Source organism: Pituophis catenifer, unplaced genomic scaffold (assembly GCF_029215685.1).
Source record: "Pituophis catenifer annectens isolate HBS135680 unplaced genomic scaffold, rPitCat1.0.hap2 SCAF_4, whole genome shotgun sequence".
Taxonomy (NCBI): domain Eukaryota; kingdom Metazoa; phylum Chordata; class Lepidosauria; order Squamata; family Colubridae; genus Pituophis; species Pituophis catenifer.
This window is the reverse complement of record NW_027256884.1, coordinates 122,425,343-122,444,612: the sequence shown is the minus strand read 5'-3', so window position 1 is coordinate 122,444,612 and position 19,270 is coordinate 122,425,343. Positions and strand designations below refer to the sequence as shown.

General features: G+C 42.0%; 1 protein-coding gene across 5 annotated transcripts in view; it reads right to left on the bottom strand.

Moving 5' to 3' along the window:
• Window positions 1-19,270, bottom strand: part of GRM5 (glutamate metabotropic receptor 5) — a 286,394-nt gene that overhangs the window by 57,995 nt on the left and 209,129 nt on the right. For all 5 annotated transcript variants that reach the window (XM_070944018.1, XM_070944022.1, XM_070944023.1 and 2 more), the window contains exons 4-6: window positions 8,626-8,872; window positions 4,514-4,682; window positions 3,214-3,340 (exon numbers count right to left, since the gene is read on the bottom strand). In XM_070944018.1, coding sequence (XP_070800119.1) covers window positions 3,214-3,340; window positions 4,514-4,682; window positions 8,626-8,872 — 543 coding nt within the window. The remainder of the gene's footprint in view (window positions 1-3,213; window positions 3,341-4,513; window positions 4,683-8,625; window positions 8,873-19,270) is intronic.

The window sequence follows — 19,270 nt, the reverse complement described above, 5'->3', positions numbered from 1 at the left end:
AGAGAGAGGAGGGAAAGGGAAGGGAGAGATAGAAAATGGGGAGAAAGAGAGAGAGAGAAGGGAAAAGAGAAGGGAAGGAAGAGATAGAAGATAGGCGAGAAAGAGAGAGGGAGGGAGGAAGGAAAGGGAAGGAAAGGGAGAAAAAAAGAAAAGAGAATTATACAATGCATGCATGACCAAGGAACCATATTGGTGATATCTTAGCCTGGGTGATACACAAACAAGGAGCTCTTTTCTATGCATGTAGTGTCAACATTTACAAATTTGGTCCCTTGGCTGCTGTTTGAAGAAGTATAACAGACGACATGGTTGAATGTGCTACTCATCTCTTTTGCCTCTGGAAACTTGGGAGAGAAACAAGAGTAACTTTGCATTCAGTGCACATCCCTTGCCGTCTCTAGGTAGGACAACTTTGTCTTGGGTCAAACAAGAAGACCTGAATGCTCTTCAGCAATCTCAGACATGAGGCATTTCAAGGACAGCTGAGTAAGCCTTGCGAGATCCACCATGAAGGGCATTTTAAAGGAGGAAGTCTTAATTTCCTTTCAGCTACTAATTGGGGATGATTTCCCCTGTCCATTTTTCCAGAGCCTAATGCTGGGAAAGATTGAGGGCAAAAGAAGAAGGGGACCACAGAGAACGAGGTGGCTGGATGGAATCACTGAAGCAGTCGGCGTGAGCTTAAATGGACTCCAGAGGATGGTAGAGGACAGGGAGGCCTGGAGGAACGTTGTCCATGGGGTTGCGATGGGTTGGACATGACTTCACAACTAACAACAAAAATGAAAATACTGCTTCAGAAGAGGGAAACAGAACCTTGGGGATGGGGCAGATAAGACTTTAAGGCAGGGGGCAGATTTTTCCCTAAGTTACTTGCAGGCCAGACTGAAAACTTGCAAATAAGGTTTGCAAAAGTAGCAATTGTCTTCTAGATTGTTAAAACAGTGACTTTAAACTACAGGCTAAGCCTTGACAGCTGACAGAGAGCAATCCGATTTTTATGCATCCTGCAAATGGTCCCTACAAATGCTTGCATTGGGATCAATTTATTTTCAGGTGGCATCAGTTTCTTGCCTGTTTTTACCGCGGTAGAAAAACATTGCAAAGCTCTGTGGATTGCAACAAAATCCGACAGGTCGTTTTAGAAGAAAGAGAAAAGCCACAACCAACCCCTGGCATTCATTTTTCAAAGGTTTGCTTCTGGATGCGATTTTTTAACAGGACTGCAAAAAAGAGAGCAGAGCAAAAATGTAGGGAATTCTAAAAGAAACAGGATGCTGGAAACAGGCATTCCAAGGACATTTTACTTCTCTCTTAGTCAGTTGTCACACAGAGGGGAATGAGAGAGAATAGGATAGGATAGGATAGGATAGGATAGAATAGAATAGAATAGAATAGAATAGAATAGAATAGAATAGAATAGAATAGAATAGAATAGAATAGAATAACAGAGTTGGAAGGGACCTTGGAGGTCTTCTAGTCCAACCCTCGGCTTAGGCAGGAAACCCTACACCACTTCAGACAAATGGCTATCCAACATATTCTTAAAAACTTCCAGTGTTGGACCATTTACAACTTCTGGAGATAAGTTGTTCCACTGATTAATTGTTCTAACTCTCAGGAAATTTCTCCTTTAGTTCTAGGTTGCTTCTCTCCTTGATTAGTTTCCATTCATTGCTTCTTGTCCTGCCCTCAGGTGCTTTGGAGAATAGCTTGGCTCCCTCTTCTTTGTGGCAGCCCCTGAGATATTGGAACACTGCTATCATGTCATCCCTAGTCCTTCTTTTCATCAAACTAGACATACCCAGTTCCTGCAACTGTTCTTCATATGTTTTAGCATTTAGTCCCCTAATCATCTTTGTTGTGCGTCTCTGCGCTCATTCTAGAGTCATAAAAACATAAATAAAATGTGTGATTTTGGGACACAGTAGAAATCAAAGTATCTGCACTGGCATTATTAACTCTTAATATTTGCATATTAATAACAATCTCCTTTTAGGTTCCTTTTAGGGGATGCGGTGGCTTAGTGGTTAAGATGCTGGGTTGTAGACCAGAAGGTCAGATGTTCGAGATCCAAGTACTGCATGATGGAATAGGCTCCTGTTCTTGCACCAGCTCCTGCCCAATTCGTAGTCTGAAAGCATGCAAATGCGAGTAGATAAACAGGTACCACTTTGGTGGGAAAATAACAGGGTTTGTTGCGCCTTGGCGTATAGTCATGCTGGCCACATGACTGCGGAAGAGTCTTCAAAAAACACTGGCTCCCTTGGCTAAGAAACAGAGATGAACATTGCCCCCCATCCCCCACCCCCCCGAGTCAGACACAACTGGACCAGGGGCGTGTTCTACTTACTTTTACTACTGGTTCACAACGGGGCCATGCGCACGCTCTTCTGCGCAAGTGCAGAAGCTTCTGCACATGCGCAGAAGCGTTTTGATGACATCAGGGTCAGTGGACGGAGTCTCCCGCCAGTTTTACTACCGGTTCTATAGAACCGGTGTGAACCAGGGGCAACCCACCACTGAACTGGACAGGGAAAACCTTTAACTTAATTAGGTAAACCCTAATTAATTCACAACTATCAACGGTACCCAGCAAATGGGATCCAGTGAATCCCAAAATTTCCATATATACAGTTTGAAGGTACGTAGCAAGAAAGTTGTAAGATGGTAGAATGAAATAAAAGCAAAAAGGGTGAGCTTCATACAATTATATATGCGGAGGAGGAGGAAGAAAAGGAGGAGGGGATGAGCAGGAAAAAGAGCAGGGGAGAAGAGGAGGAGGAAGGGAGGAGGAGCAGGGGGAGGAGGTGGAGAGGAGGAGGAGGAGGAAGGGAGGAGGAACGGGGGGAGATGAGGAGGAGGAAGGGAGGAGGAGAGGAGGGGGAGAGGAAGGAGGAGGAGGAAAAGGAGGAGGGGATGAGCAGGAAAAAGGAGCAGGGGAGGAGGGGAGGAGGAAAGGAGGTGGAGAGGAGGAGGAGGAAGGGAGGAGGGGAGGAGGAGGAGGAGGAAAAGGAAGAGGGGGAGCTGAGGAGGAGAGGGAGATGTTGATGATGAGGAGATGAGGAGATGAGGAAGAGGAGGGAGAAAAGGAGGAGGAGGAGGAATGGCATAGGCCTTTTTCCAGAATACTCCATCTGCTTCACTATAAATATTCAAAACTTCTGTTGCCATTCCTATACGTAAGTCAATGTTCTATTATTCTGCACCTACCAGTGAGGTCGTGGTTGGGCCAGGATCCCAGCTCACAAGCCCTGCAGGTGTATTCATCAAAGACAAACTCATTCTCTTTGCATGGTGTGCAGGTCCAACAGCAGCTGACTTCTCCCTTGCGGATAACCTGAGAAGAAGACACAACGAACCTATTCTTAAATTCCTTTACTTTTTCCAAAGTTTATGAAATGCTATCTTTTTTTTAAAAAAAACAACAACTCTGCTTTTGTGCTGTTTTATGACATCCATCCATTTTTTTTACAAAAGGAACAACCGAAGTTGTTCATGATGATGGTTTCTGGATGAGTGGTTTAGAGATCCTCGCCCATTTATAGAGATGAGTTTTCAGGTTTTGTCTACCTTGGGGCTGACTTTTGCACTCCAACTCATTCAGAATATTTTGCTCATCATGGTCATTTACAATCATGATTATTTAAAAACTACAGGTCAGTTCCTACCTTGGGGTTGGGAGAGAGAATGGACATTCTGCTGAATTCCAAATTCTACCATTTAATTAATTAATTTATTTATGTATGCATTTTTATGTATTAAACAAATGTATATAGCACCCACCTCACAATGACACTGATAATCATCATCTTCTTCTTCATTTAACTACACTATAATCCCTTGTAGGGTGGAGACTGGGCAACTGAATGGAGCTAGCGGAGTGTTTTAATGGCCGGATGCGCTTCCTGTCACCAATGCGGAGTTTTGTTCAGCGGATATGTTAAGTCCGGATACGAAAAGAGAGGCAGGACGATCGTAGTGAAGTAAAACAACTGTTTATTTCACACAACAGGAGCAACGACCCAAAATAACTACAAACTGTGAGCTGCCTGAGGCTGCAGCTCCTTTTATAGGGAGCTGTCCAGCCTGTCAGCCACTGATGCTTGTTCATTTTTCCGCTGGGGAAAATGAACCAATGAGTAAAGGTTGATGTAAGACTCACTGCTACTTGCTTGTTCAAGATCCCTCCAAATGAATGATGGGTGATGTAAGATCCACTCCTACTTGCATAGTCAACAGGATATATTCTCAGTGAGGCCAGAGAGAGAAATATCTGCCTCTACCTAGGATCGGACTCACAGCCTCCTGATTGTGAGGCGAGAACTACACCTCTAGGCCACTGCACCACTCCACAATGACACTGATAGAAGATAATACTTGTAGCTCAGGGTTGAACTGTGGAGTCCTCGGTGCTCTCTCGGTACGTGCCTGTGGGCGAGGATCTGGGGTGCTGCCCTAGGCTGGGTCATGATGTGAGTGGGATCGGCAATTCAAAAACAGGTGGATTTACCTTAATCTCTCCTTTCTCACATGGTTCGCTGCAGACGGATCTGATGACAGAACTTTTCTTTGACCAAATGTCACGATCAATCATCTTCAGCTCACCATTGTCCCAACTTCCGACATTGATGTAATCATATTGATCCTTCTTCATTTTCTTAAAGTTCATGATCTCATACCTTTCCAACAAAAGAAAGAAAAAGAGATCATTAAATATCTGGTCTTGCATATATTAACCACAACTAGAATTGTATTTGCACATACAATGGAATGGAAAAATGATGAGATTCCGTCTGAGGGGAATGTAATTAAGAAAATATTAGAATGTGCAGAAATGGATAGATTAACGCTCACTATTAAGGATATTAGGGACGCCGTGGCTCAGTGGCTAAAATGCTGAGCTTGTCGATCGAAAGGTCGGCAGTTCAGTGGTTTGAATCCCTGGTGCTGCGTAACGGGATGAGCTCCCGTTACTTGTCCCAGCTTCTGCCAACCTAGTAGTTCGAAAGCACGTAAAAAAATGCAAGTGGAAAAATAGGGACCACCTTTGGTGGGAAGGTAACAGTGTTCCGTGCACCTTTGGCATTTAGTCATGCCGGCCACATGACCACAGAGATGTCTTCGGACAGCGCTGCCTCTTTGGCTTTGAAATGGAGATGAGCACCACCCCCTAGAGTCGGGAATGACTAGCACATATGTGCGAGGGGAACCTTTACCTTTACCTTATTAAGGATAAAGGAAAAAACTGAATATTTTTTGATATGAGACATATTCTATCAATGGCTAGACAACAGAAACAGAAGTTAGGAAGGTGGAGTTATAAAAAGACGAAATGTTAATGTGGGGAGTCATTAAAGAAGGTGATGTTAAGCATTATTGTTATTATATTATTAATATTATGGTGAAGAATACTAAAACAAATATGTGGATTATGATCGTTTAAAAATAACTGTACCCAGATCTCACACTGTTTGTTGGAAATTGAATGTTATATAAATAAAACAAATAAAACATGGGAAAAAGAGAGAGAGAGAGATCACTCCATTGAACTTAAACTCATAATCAAGTCAAGGGTCCCCGTGAGAAAAGAGGTACAAAATAAGGCCACCGCATTTTGTTCGTTGGCCTGCTCGATTTGGGCTGAATTGAAATCAACAGGATTAATGTTCGATATGAGCAGCAATCAACATATATTTATGAAAGTTGTGTTAGTCATTTGTGACCTTCCCCGCTGGCTTCCAATAAGTAAAGACAATGGGAGGGGGGAGGAGCTGGATTTGCTTAACAACTATGTGGTTCAGTTAACGACTGCAGTGATTTGCTTAACAACCATAGCAAAATGTTGTAAAATCCGGTGCAGCTCATTTAAGCCATTGGCCACCCTTTTTACCACAATCCTGGGCAGATAATTAAGAGCCTTGGTGGCGCAGCAGACTAAAGTGCTGTTAAGTAGCACCAGCTGCCTACAATTACTGCAAGTTCGAATCTCACCAGGCTCAAAGTTGACTCAGCCTTCCATCCTTCCGAAGTAGGTAAAATGAGGACCCGGATTGTGGGGGCAATAAGCTGACTTTGTATAAAAAAGAACACCGCTTAAGGGGGGCCAAAAGCCCTACTAAGCAGGTATATACAAAAGTATGAAGGCTATTGCTTAACACATTGTAAGCCGCCCTGGGTCTCTGGAGAAGGGTGGCATATAAATTGAACCAATAAATAAATAAATAATAAATAAATAAATAAATAAATAAATAAATAAATAAATAATAAATAAATAAATAAATAAATAAATAAATAAATAAATAAATAAATAAATTTAATCAATCAATCAATCAACCACCTTGCTTAGCAACAAAAATTACGGTCCCAATTGCAGTCATAAGTCAACGACTACCTGTGCCACATCCATTGCATTTGGAAAACAACACTATCTTTTTTTTTCTCTCTTGCTGGAGATACGGAAGGAATCTACTGTACGTGACGATGAATATTTGAAAGAACATAAACATGGTTTAAGGTCTATGGAGATTCTCACTCATCCAGGTCATGGTTGTCCTAAAGGTGCTTTTTCAAAAGGCAACTGGACTTCGTTTTTTCCTTGAAGGTGTTTCACTTCATTCCGTACTTTGCAGGAATATCTGAAAAGCTCAGGAGGATTTTCAACCAATGCAACATACATGCACACTTTACACCCATTTACATTATTCAGGCAACCCCCAAGTGGCCTCAATGATTCTCAGAGAGACTGCTAACAACCAGATGACTGCAAAGAATATAAACCCTTCCATTCCCCACCTTTCAGTCAGAACTGAAGAAGCTTCTTGGATGGGAAACGAAACGTCTTCAAAGAAAAAACAAAGTCCATTTGCCTTTTGAAAAAAACACCTTTGGGATAGCAATAGCAATTGCATTTAGACTTGTATACCGCTTCACAGTGCTTTAAGCCCTCTCTAAGTGGTTTATGGAGTCAGGATATTGCCCCCAACAGTCTGGATCCTCATTTTACTGACCTCGGAAGGCTGGATAAATAGGGTTTAAAATGTATTTTTTTTCTGTTTGGGATTGTATGATCTGGATGACTTACAGGCAGGAGTGGGATTCAGCCGGTTCGGACCAGTTCGGTGGGAACCGGATGCTAATTTTACATCTGGTTCGCTGAACTGGTAGTTGCAAGGACTGGCTGGCCCTGCCCACCGCTCCCCTCCCCTCCCAGGAGTCTCCACATGGCCCACTTTAGATGCCAGGTAAGTACAGGGCCCATGTAGAGGCTCTGGCAGGGTGAAAAACAGGCCTCCCGGAAGTTCCGGAAGTTTGGAAACGGGCCTGTTTCCGGCCTCTGGAGGGCCTCCAGAGCCCGGGGGAAGCCATTTTTGCTTCCCAGAGGCTCGAGCAAAGCCTCCAGAGCCTGGGGAGGGTGAAAACGCCCCACTGCCATGGTGCAGGAGGCCGAGTAGACCACACCCACCATGGCCACGCTCACCCAGTAACCGGGCAGAGAACTGGTTGCTAAAATTTTTGAATCCCACCTCTGTTTACAGGGAAGATCATTCTTAGATCATTCTTCTCCTAGGCATTAGGAGAAAAAGCAAACTAGAGACAAAGAGAATATGTATTTGGCTGCCAAAGAAAATGCTAAATGCTTTTCCAGGTCTTCAAATCAAATGATTTGAAGCCTTTACTGACAAAGGTTCTGCCAACTGGCCAATTCTTATTCAAAATCCAAAATAGTGAGGCATGATTTAAATGCTAGCCTGAAGCCAGTTGGTCCGATCCACGGTATCTCCAAGAAACAGCTTGTGTGAACATTTAGACGTTTCTGTTGTGGTCCGCCAGTAGCCTGCAGAGCTGGCAGTGGAGTCGGACAGCGATGAGGCTGAGGAAGAACATGGGCCAATCCTGGAGACTGGGGAAGGCCTGGATGAGGGCTCTGCGTCAGCGGCAGAGATGGGGCCAGGGCCATCGGGGAATGAGGTGCGGACTCCAGAGCCTCCAGAGACTGATAGGAGTGAGGCAGAGGAACAGGAGGAGCCTGTTCCTAGTGCACGCATGAGAAGAGCTGCCAGAAGGCAAGAGCAGCTCAAGCAAAGAGGGCAACTCGGGAGTAGGGCCAAGAGATGATTGGCCCCTCCTATAAGGCTTAAAACAGACCAGCAACGGCGTTTGGGCTTTGCCGGAAAACAACGTTGGTAGCTTCGTCTTCTTCGTCTACGTCTTGTATTTATTTTTGTATCTGTGACTTCTGAACGTTTGCCAACAAAGGCCTTTGGCAGTTTGCCTAATTGGACCAAGGTTTGCGATAGGACTGAGGAATTTGTGTTGGGAGGAATTTGCTTTAATTTAGTTGAAAGACGCTGGGAATGAAGTAATTCTCAGCTGTTCAAATAAAGTTTGTTTGTTTTTTCACTGACTGATTTTCCTACTACTTACTTGGGCCTGGGTCACAACAGTTTCAGAAAATGAAGTGCTTCAGTCTGTTGGAGTGCCATTGTAACATTTTTTTTTTCAGTGCCATTGTAACATTATCCAAATGGTCCCTATATGAACTGTTGTACAAAGTCGAGGACAACCTGTAATTAGCAAGCCAAGGCATTCTGTGTTTTCTAGATGGTGGAATATATACTGTACCTTCCTGGTGAGTCTCCATTCTCATCAAACGAGATCATATCTCCAGAAACCCCAGTGAAATTGGCCTTCATCAGCGAATCCAGGAGTTTCCGTCCATCAATTGGCTTCATGGCATCACAAAGACCCGCATAGCCCGGACACAGGGTCGTTTGCATGTTGTGGAGGCCATAAGCCATGGAGTATATTGCATTGATCACAAAACCCATCTTGGAATCTTGCACATGTTGGGGTCCTAAGGTCAAATTACCTGTGAAAAGAAACAACACGTAATTATCACCCCTGTTTCCGGTTTCCTGCTTGTTTTACGTTTTCTCTCTCTCTCTCTCTTTCTCTCTCTCTCTCTCTCTCCCCTAAAAAGGTAAAGGTTCCCCTCGCACATATGTGCTAGCCATTCCCAACTCTAGGGGGCAGTGCTTATCTCCGTTTCAAAGCCGAAGAGCCAGCATTGTCCGAAGATGTCTCCGTGGTCATGTGGCTGGCATGACTCAATGCCAAAAGCGCACGGAACGCTGTTACCTTCCCACTAAAGGTGGTCCCTATTTTTCTACTTGCATTTTTTACGTGCTTTCGAACTGCTAGGTTGGCAGAAGCTGGGACAAGTAATGGGAGCTCACCCCGTTACGCGGCACTAGGGATTCAAACCGCTGAACTGCCGACCTTTCGATCGACAAGCTCGGAGTCTTAGCCACTGAGCCACCGCGTCCCACACTTTGGAACCCCATGGTAGAATAAATAAATATATCTGTATTTAGGCAATACTGCAGTTCCCTTTAACACCAGGCCTGACTCTCCATTCTTCAACGGGGTCGGCCAGTAGTTATTTTCATGGAAGTCAACCTACCAGTTCTTTTTTTCACTAAGTGGCTCCAAACCACGGGTCTGGCATCTCAACAAAGAGGCTTCCTTAAAAAGAACAGTTGGAAGAAAATGTTCCCTGGCATGTGAGCTGTGAAAAACCAAGAAATTTCCCTACCACCAAAAATATTGCCATGGCGACGAAATAGTGTGAGATTGCTAAAGTGGCCTGCCAAAGTCAAAGCACGTGTTTGCAAAGCTTCCCCTGTGTGGCAGCTTGAAAGACGTTGGGTAGAAGAAACCATTTTCTGTTCAAAACAGTGGGAGCAACTGAGCGCAGAAGGACCTTGTAGCAGTGGTGAAATCCATTTTTTTTTTCACTACCAGTTCTGTGGGTGTGGCTTGGTGGGCGTGGCAGGGGAAGAATACTGCAAAATCCCCATTCCCACCCTGCTTCAGGGGAAGAATACTGCAAAATCCCCATTCCCTCCCCACTCCTGGGGGAAAGATACTGCAAAATCCCCATTCCCACCCTACTCCAGGAGAAGGATACTGCAAAATCCCCATTCCCTCCCCACTCCTGGGGGAAGGATACTGCAAAATCCCCATTCCCTCCCCACTCCTGGGGGAAAGATACTGCAAAATCTCCATTCCCACCCTACTCCAGGGGAAGGATACTGCAAAATCCCCATTCGAGCTACCTCCTGGAATACGACTGATCCTGGACCTCTGCGCTTTCCGAAAGGCCCTGAAGACTTATTTATTCCAACAAGTGGCCTAGCTTAAATGATTTTAATGGGGTTTTTAAATTTTCGATTTTATTGATTCTGGGTTTTAAATCGGGAACTTTTTGATTTTGCAAATCTGGGATTTTAAATTGGAAATGTTGATGATTTAATTTATTTTAGTCTTTTCTTAACTTTTGTACTATATGTGTTTTAGGTTTGGCTGTCCACCGCCCTGAGTCCCCCTGGGGAGAAGGGTGGTATATAAGTTGAATAAATAAATAAATAAATAAATAAATAAATAAATAAATAAATAAATAAATAAATAAATAAATAAATTCCCTCCCCACTCCTGGGGGAAGAGTACTGCAAAATCTCCATTCCCACCCCACTCTTGGGCCAACCAGATGTGGTATTTGCCGGTTCTCCGAACTGCTCAAAATTTCCACTGCCGGTTCGCCAGAATCTGTCAGAACCTGCTGGATTTCACCCCTTGTAGGAACAACGGCCATGATAAGTAATTCCAAATGCGGTTCTTACTCACATCTTCCTCTGGAAGTTAATGAATACGATTCATTTGGAAAGGGAAAGTGTGGTGTGGTGTTTTGCCAAGGAAAAATTCATGCCCTACAGTCATTTCCTCCCCCTCCCCCCAAAAATAAGAAAACCCATTTTATATAACCCTAGATCAGGGGTGTCAAACTCGATTTCATTGAGGGCCGCAATCAGGGTTGTGTTTGACCTAGGGGGCGGGGAGGCATGGCCAGCTCAACGTCACTCATGTTGGGGGGCCCTGTGGTGGCCCAAGCACTCTGCCAGAGAAAACAGGCTCCCGAGCTCCATTTTCGGCTGTGATAGCCTCCTGCAACCCTCTCCCAAACGGAGTTGGGAGTGCCACTTGCGGCCCTCGCGAGCTCCATTTTTCGGCTGCAACAGCCTCCTCTCCCAAGCTCCATTTTCGCTGGCAGAGGCACTGCGGGCTGGTCCTTTGCTGTTTCCAGGGCGGCCCCGCGGGCCAGATCTGACCCCCGCCCTTGAGTTTGACACCCTTGCCCTAGATTTTCCTATGAAATAATCTTATGCATGCCTACAATTCTATTCACAGTAATGCTTTTCTTCATGACAGATAGGTATTAATCATCATCATCATCATCATCATCATCATCATCATCATCATCATCATCATCTTTATTGTCATTGTACAGTATACCCATACAACGAAATTCACTTAACACCCAAAGACCAGGTCCAATACACATAACAATCCCCAAACACACTCCCACCCACCACAATTCCCCACCCCTAAACCACCCAAACATCCATACAACAGACCAAGTAATGCTGTCCAGCAGCTCACTGATCGTGGCCCTTTAGTTCATCGTTGAGTGCAATTATAGCTCTAGAATAAAAACTATTCAGAAAATGTGTGGTCCGAGTTTTAATTGTTCTGTATCTTCTGCCAGAAGGCAACAGTCCAAAAAGATTGTAAGCAGGATGGGAAGAGTTTCTGAGAATGTTATGCAACTTCTTCAAACAGTGAGATTCAAAGATATTGTTGCTTTGGGCCGTTTTGGGTGAACCAGTAGTTAAATTGCTGGCTGGCTCTGCTCCTTCCCACCCCGCCCCTTCCAGGAGTCCCCATGTGCCCCATTTTGGCTCCCAGGTAAGTGCAGGAAGGCCTCCTAGACCCAAAACGGGCCATGGGGGGGGAGGTGTGCCCCCCCCGTGCTCCGTTTTCACTTCCAGGAGGCTTCAAAGAGGTCTAGGCCAAAAACAGGGTGTGGGGTGTATGTGGTGCCCCCCGCAGCCTGTTTTCACTCCTAGGAGGCTGCAGGGAGGCCTACTAGGCCCAAAATGGGATGCAGGGGTGCGTGTGGCGTGGCTCCCCCCATGGCCCATTTTTGCTCCCAGGAGGCTGCAAAGAGGCATACTAGGCCCAAAGCGGGTGGTGGACCCTCCCCTCCCCCCCGCAGCCTGTTTTTGCTCCCCGGGGGATGCAGGAGGCTAAGTGCTGCCTGTCACACCCCCTGGCCACACCCACCATGGCCACATGCACCCAGCCGGTCATTAGGGCAGAGAACCGGTTATTAAATTATTTGAATCCCACCACTGACACTATACATGTTTGAGAGATATGCTCTGTGCTGCAATAATCTGACAGCAAGTTGTATGTCCACTTAAAATCTCCAAACTTTCTTGGAAGACAAGAGGCAACATATCCCAGGGCTGGATAGGAGGCAGAGGAAGAAAGTAAAGATAGTCACTCCTTAGAATCTCCCTGGGAGTGGTAAGAGTTTAGTCTGGTAAGATTCTGTCTACTGTGTGTAAACAAATAAAGAACTGAACTCTTGTTGAATTGTTCCTGTTGCAATATTTTCAGGATCAGACTCAATAATGATAATAAGAGTTAGAGGTTTAAATATATTTCTCTTTAATTATAACAGGCATTCTATATTCACTGAATATTCACAGATAGAAGCAAGGAAAATGGTGAAGGTGGCTCCTTATATATACAAGGGGTGGAGCCAAGAATGGGAGTGGTGAATTATGAATACATTAGGAACCAAAGAATAAGTTAACCCCCGATGTCCCATATATACATTATTTACACATTAGGGAATAAGGCATTTACATCTCACAAATCCCCCTCTAAATGCCGGTTCGCTATACAACACCAATTACATTCAGATTCAGGACAATATAAGACATATAATTTTGATGTTAAATATTTGTGCTGTTTAGAAGGTAAAGGCTTCGTCAATATGTCAGCTAATTGTTCAGAGGTATCACAATGCACTGCTTTGATAAATCCATCTTGAGACAATTGTCTCACATGTTTAAATTTTATATCTATATGCCTGGACCTTTGTCCAATGGCATCGGATCTGGATATTTCAATGGCTGCTTTATTATCTTCATGCATAACAAAAGGCAAAGCAGGTTTTTTCCAAACATCTGAAATCAAATCATTAAACCATACAAGATTATTTGCAGCTTTGGACAAACAAACATATTCCGCTTCTGTGGTCGAAGTGGCTACCAGTTCTTGTTTACCAGTGTACCAGTAAACTGGACAGTCATTTAATAGAAAAATATAACCAGAAGTGCTCTTTCTGCATGATATATCTCCAGCCCAATCCGCATCTGCGTAACATGTAAGTTTTGGTTCTTTACCATTACTAGGTTCTAATACTAAGCAAAAGTCTAATGTACTTTTCAGATATCTTAGAATTCTTTTGACTGCTTCCCAATGATACATTGTTGGTTTGCTAACATATCTTGACAATAAGTTGAGTGGTAATGCAATATCTGGCCTGGTCCAATTAGATATATAAAGAAGTGAACCTATGACTGATCTATAAAATGTATTATCCTTGAATTCAGGGGAAGATTCATCAGTGTTTCTAAGGAAATCAGTTTGCATAGGAGTGTCACAGGGTTTGGCATTGTTTAAATTGCATTTGTTCAGAAGTTCAATGATTTTATCTTTCTGAGTAAGTTTGAATCCCCTTCTAGTTTTGTTAATTTGTACGCCAAGGTATTTGTTTACCTTACCTAGAGATTTCAACGAGAAATGTTCGTTTAGCTTATTTACAAAGGTTTCTCTTCTCTCCTTGTGTTTTCCTATATATAAAATATCATCTACATAAATTAATACAAATTCAATATGATCATCACTCTTTTTTACAAAGAAACAGTTATCAGCAGTGGTAGCGTTGAAATCCATGGTCTTAAGTACTTTTACCAAGCAATCGTACCATCTTTTGCCAGATTGCTTTAATCCGTATAGACTCTTGTTCAATAGCCAAATTTCATTCTTATTAGTGTATTGACTGTGTGGTGCTCTTACATATATTTCCTTATCTAGTTTTGCGTGTAAATACGCAGTCTGTATGTCATATTGAAATACATCAAGATTGAGTGCAGATGCCACTACTAGAGCTGTTTTAACACTCTCTGTTCTCACTGTGGGGGAGTATGTGTCAGTGTAGTCCTCCGGATATTTTTGTGCATAACCTTGTGCAACCAATCTAGCTTTGTATAGAGTATTGCCTCCTTCTAGATTCTTAATTTTATAAATCCACCTGGTACCTATAATCGTTTTATCTTTAGGTGCAATCGCAGGTGTAAACACATTTAATCCTTGCAAACTTTCCATCTCTTTTTTCATAGCTAGTTCCCATTTTTCCTTTTCTTCACGAGGGAGTTTTAATACTTCCTCATATGTATTAGGTGTCATTTGTTCACCATCCATATGCATTATGTAATCTCTGTATTTATTTGGTACTTGATTTCTATTGTTTCTAATAGCTCTTTCGGGTTTGCTATGGTTATCATGCAAATATCTTGCTTCCTTTTTTGTTAATGTGTCTGTCTTTATTTTGTGCTGACTATTTGTCCAAGTTTTGGTTTTGTTTTTATTTTTGTTGATATTTTGATTTTCTATTGTCCCTTCCTCACAAGATTTTGTATCTTTGCATTTATTTGGAAATATTTCATTAAGATGTAATTTAGACCAATTGGCCTGTTCATGGAACACAGCTGTTCTGGAGACTATAAATTTGTTATTATTATCAATGAATCTGTACCCTTTGGTGCCAGTTTCATATCCCATAAATCTTAATCTTCTGGATACGTTTTCTCCCTTTCTTCTCAACTGCTTAGGTATGTGTACGTCTGCAGTGACTCCAAATATGTGCATGTGTGCTAATTTGGGTTTCCTATTATACATCACCTCATATGGTGTTTTATTCACAATACTGGACCAGGTTCTATTTTGAGTGTAATTTGAATAATGTAAGGCCTCTGACCAAAATTGTTTGCCTAAACCAGCATCCTCTAATGTGCACCTAATCATGGTTTGTAGTGTGGAATTCTTTCTCTCTGCAATCCCGTTTTGGAACGCAGAAAATGGACTAGACGTGAAATGTAGCATTCCTCTATCCTTTAACCATTGGGAGAATTCTTTAGACATGAATTCACATCCCCTATCTGTCATAATTTGTTTTATTCTGATATTATGTTGTGTTTCTATGCGTTTGTAGAATTCCTTGAATTTCTGAAAGGTTTCATCCTTGTGTTTTAATGTGTAAACAAAACCATAGCGACTGTAATCGTCTACTATTGTTAGGAAGTAACGTTTTCTATAAGTGATTGATGGAGTTAATGGACCAACTAGGTCCATATGTACTAAGTCAAAAATTTTGTTAGTTGATCTGTTGGATTTTTTTGGTCTGGGACTAGTTTTTAGTTTAGTGGATTTACATACTGAGCATTCCAAATAATTTTCACAATTTTTTATTTTGACACCTTCTGCGTGTTCAGTCATTTTTTGTACTACAGGAAAACTTGCATGTCCTAACTTCCTATGCAAGATGTGAGCACACTCATCATGAATTGGTTTACCTATTCTTGGTTTCTTCTCATTGTGTGTATTTGCGTGATCGTGAGATATTTTACATTCATCATTGTCACTGTTACTAACATTTTCATCATCTGCCTCAATACAATCTTCCATATTTGAATCAATGTTATGTAACCATCTTTCTTTTGTTATTAGATAGGGTAGGCCTCCTTTAATCATCACAGTGCCTACATTTGTTTTGTCCTTCTCTAAAGTTGCTTTCCCCTTTGAGAAAACTATATTGATGTCAGAATCTCTGCTTAGTTTTATGGCACTTAGTATGTTATGAGGTATTTCTGGAATTAACAATACCCCCTCTATTTTTCCTAGGCCAGGCAAGGTCACATTTCCTCTGCCTAATACTTGAACCTTTTCTTGATTAGCTACCTTTATTACAAATTTATCTTCTGTAAATGAAGACAATATATTTTTGTTATTAGTGGTGTGGTTGGTTGCCCCAGAATCAATAAGCCAATTATTGTTCTCATTTTGTTGTGTTTTAGTGCTGTCTTGTTTATTTAGTCCATTCAGTGAACCAGATTTTCTCTCTTTTGAATTTTCTCTACCCCCTCTACTATCTCTGTAATTTGGTGGGCTTCTATATTTATGTCTATCTGTGGAAGACTGTCTATAATTGTATTTGCTCCTATACTCTGACCTATGTCTCTCCTTTGAGATTTTGGGACAGTCTCTTCTATTGTGTTCCCTGGACCCACAATTATGGCATTTAAAAGCTTCATTGTATTTTTCCTGGAAAGCTACCTTCCTAAAAGATTTGTGTTCTGTGTGATTGCTGGAACGATTTTTTCTTGAATTGTCTTCTGCTATCAATTTGTTAGATAGACTTTCTATGGATAAATATCCTAGATTGATGGTGTCTAAGTGTGACATAAAACTATCCCATGATGAATCAAGTGAATTGATAATAACACTTTTCATTGTTTGATCTGAAATCACTTCCCCCCTCAAATGCAGCTCAGCTCTTATTTTGTTTAGGGATATCAAATGCTCACTTATGGAAACCCCTGGTTTTACTCTGGAAGAAAAGAAATCCTTAGACATTCTTGTAGTGGTAGCTACACTATCGCTGTGAAACAGATTAAACATGCATTGAATTATTTCTGAAACAGTTAGGTTTGGTTTGATGCTATGATACATTGCAGGAGACACGCTAGATATTATTAAGAAAAATGCTCTATGATGTAAACAATCTATTTTTAAAGTCCAAGGTCTTCTTGGAGGACTAGTGATAAAGAATAGTAAATTTTCTTTCATAAAGACAACCTGAAGCTGTTGATACCATTCTTGCAAATTAATGCCATCAACTCTAAGTTTTGGGAAGTCACTGGGTAAGTTTCCCACATTATTTTGTCCATTACTTACAACCTGAGGTAGTCCGTGGTCTCGCAAGTGCAGGAAATTGCAAAACGGCATGGGGATGCTCGCAACGAGTCTGCGCGGTTCTCTGGCCAGTTCAAGTCTTTCCGGACCGTCTACGTAGTTTCGCACATGCGCGTTGCTCATTTCTTCTTTGGCGTCGTCGTGGAAGGTTCTCTCTATTGCAGCTCGCTCGCTCCGCTCCTCTTCAGACGAGTCGGTTTCTGGCTCGGTTTTAGGAGTTTTGATGGCGGCGACTGCTCTTTTCTTTCTTTTGTGTGCGTTGGTACTTGATCCGGTCTGCGGTGTAGGGCGGAATCGACATGGCTCTCTGGGCTCGGGCGTCGTCGCTCTCGAAGTCAGGATGGGAGCGTGCAGGTCTTGAGGTATCGGCTTGTTCTCTAGCTTCTTCGTTGTCGCTTTGGAAATTTTTAATTTTGGCCCAAATGCAGCAAAAAGCGTCTTCATTGCTGACTTTACTTGGGATTTCGTTAAGTCGTCTTCGCTTTCTGATTCTGGTTCTTCTGAAGAGTTTGAATCTTCCTTTTCGCTTTCGTTGTCTGATAACGTTTTTCGCGCCAGAAATTTTGAACTGAGCATTTTGATTGGCTCTGCTTCGCTCACTTTGGAGGCTTGTTGGAACCAAGATGGCTGCCATTCAAAATTTCGCGCGGGATCACATCTTTTCTTTTTCATAACGACTTTCTCTGTAGTCATATCACTCACAGTTTTTTGGTCTTTGGGTTTCTCTTTAGCAATGTTTTTCTCTCTCGCTGCTCCGCTGTTTTTCAGTATTTCTTGGAGATTCGCGATGAGGCTTTCATCATTCTTCTGGCTTTTTAATAGTTTTAATATCTCTGACCTGAGTTCGTTATTTTCTATTTCGATTTCCTCCTGGTCATTATTTTCATTTATTAGTTCTTCTTCTTCAGTGGTGTATTCTTCGGATTCTCTCGAAATCGCGTTTGTGGATTCGTTGATTATTTCTTGTTCAGTTTCTATTTCTTTGCTGTAGGCCCTGGTGTTGGGCCTATCTTTCTTAGACATCTTTAAGTATTTATTGAGTCAATTAACCATCCTCTGCTACCAGCTTGTTGCAATATTTTCAGGATCAGACTCAATAATGATAATAAGAGTTAGAGGTTTAAATATATTTCTCTTTAATTATAACAGGCATTCTATATTCACTGAATATTCACAGATAGAAGCAAGGAAAATGGTGAAGGTGGCTCCTTATATATACAAGGGGTGGAGCCAAGAATGGGAGTGGTGAATTATGAATACATTAGGAACCAAAGAATAAGTTAACCCCCGATGTCCCATATATACATTATTTACACATTAGGGAATAAGGCATTTACATCTCACAGTTCCACATTGTTTTTGAGTTGAGTCGGATACAGAGTTTGTAAACCATCTAACTCGGTTATATCCTGTTTGCAGTTCACAGTTAACCAGGTGAAGGTAATTTAATTGATAACAAACTTGGTGTTACTTTAATTTCAAACGAACTCCCTCCTAACCTACTGCTGTAAAAAGAATGAAAAAAAAAAAGATTAAAATTTCTGGGAACCCTACATCAAATAATCAAACCAGCCTTCATTTCTGCTGGACAATTTTATCTTTTCTACTTACAATGAGCCGAAGAGAAGTATGTAAGCAATAATATCTCTATACACGTGCATATGTATGCCAGATTGGAGCACAAAGCTTATATAAAATGTACAGCAATTACAACATCTGCTACACAAAGACACACTCAGACACATGATTAGGAATGCGAGGAGCATCAATTCAAAGACCTTTGGGTTTTAGGGGCAACCTGCCCTAGTCAATGGACATGTTTTTAATTTTGGTCTACCATTCTACAATGTAAGGCCTAATTACACTGCCCCTGGAGTAGTTTTGATTATAAAATGACACTGGCGTTGGAAAGATAGCTGCTCAAACAGTATTTTCTAAGATTTCATAAAGAGGGATGATTTCCCATTGGAGCGCCGTCTGAGATTTTCCATCATTATCACCACACCTGTCTTATTATTTTCCCTCCTACACATACATTTCCTCTGTTGCTGTCGAATTCATTATTGTACATTCTGCATTATTTGATCTTATAATGTGCCAAATGTATCTGTTGCTTGGTGGTGTTAATTACTCGGAGGCATATGTCCAGTTATTTTCCATGACCATATAATCCCCATTGGGTCTTGCTTTGTTCCTTCTGCATTGGTATTTTCTGCTGTTGCCCAGAAATATGGCTTGTTAAGTATCTATGATTTAATCTTGATCTATGACCATCATATTATATGTGGTGAGACCAGAGGTAGGATTCATATAATTTACC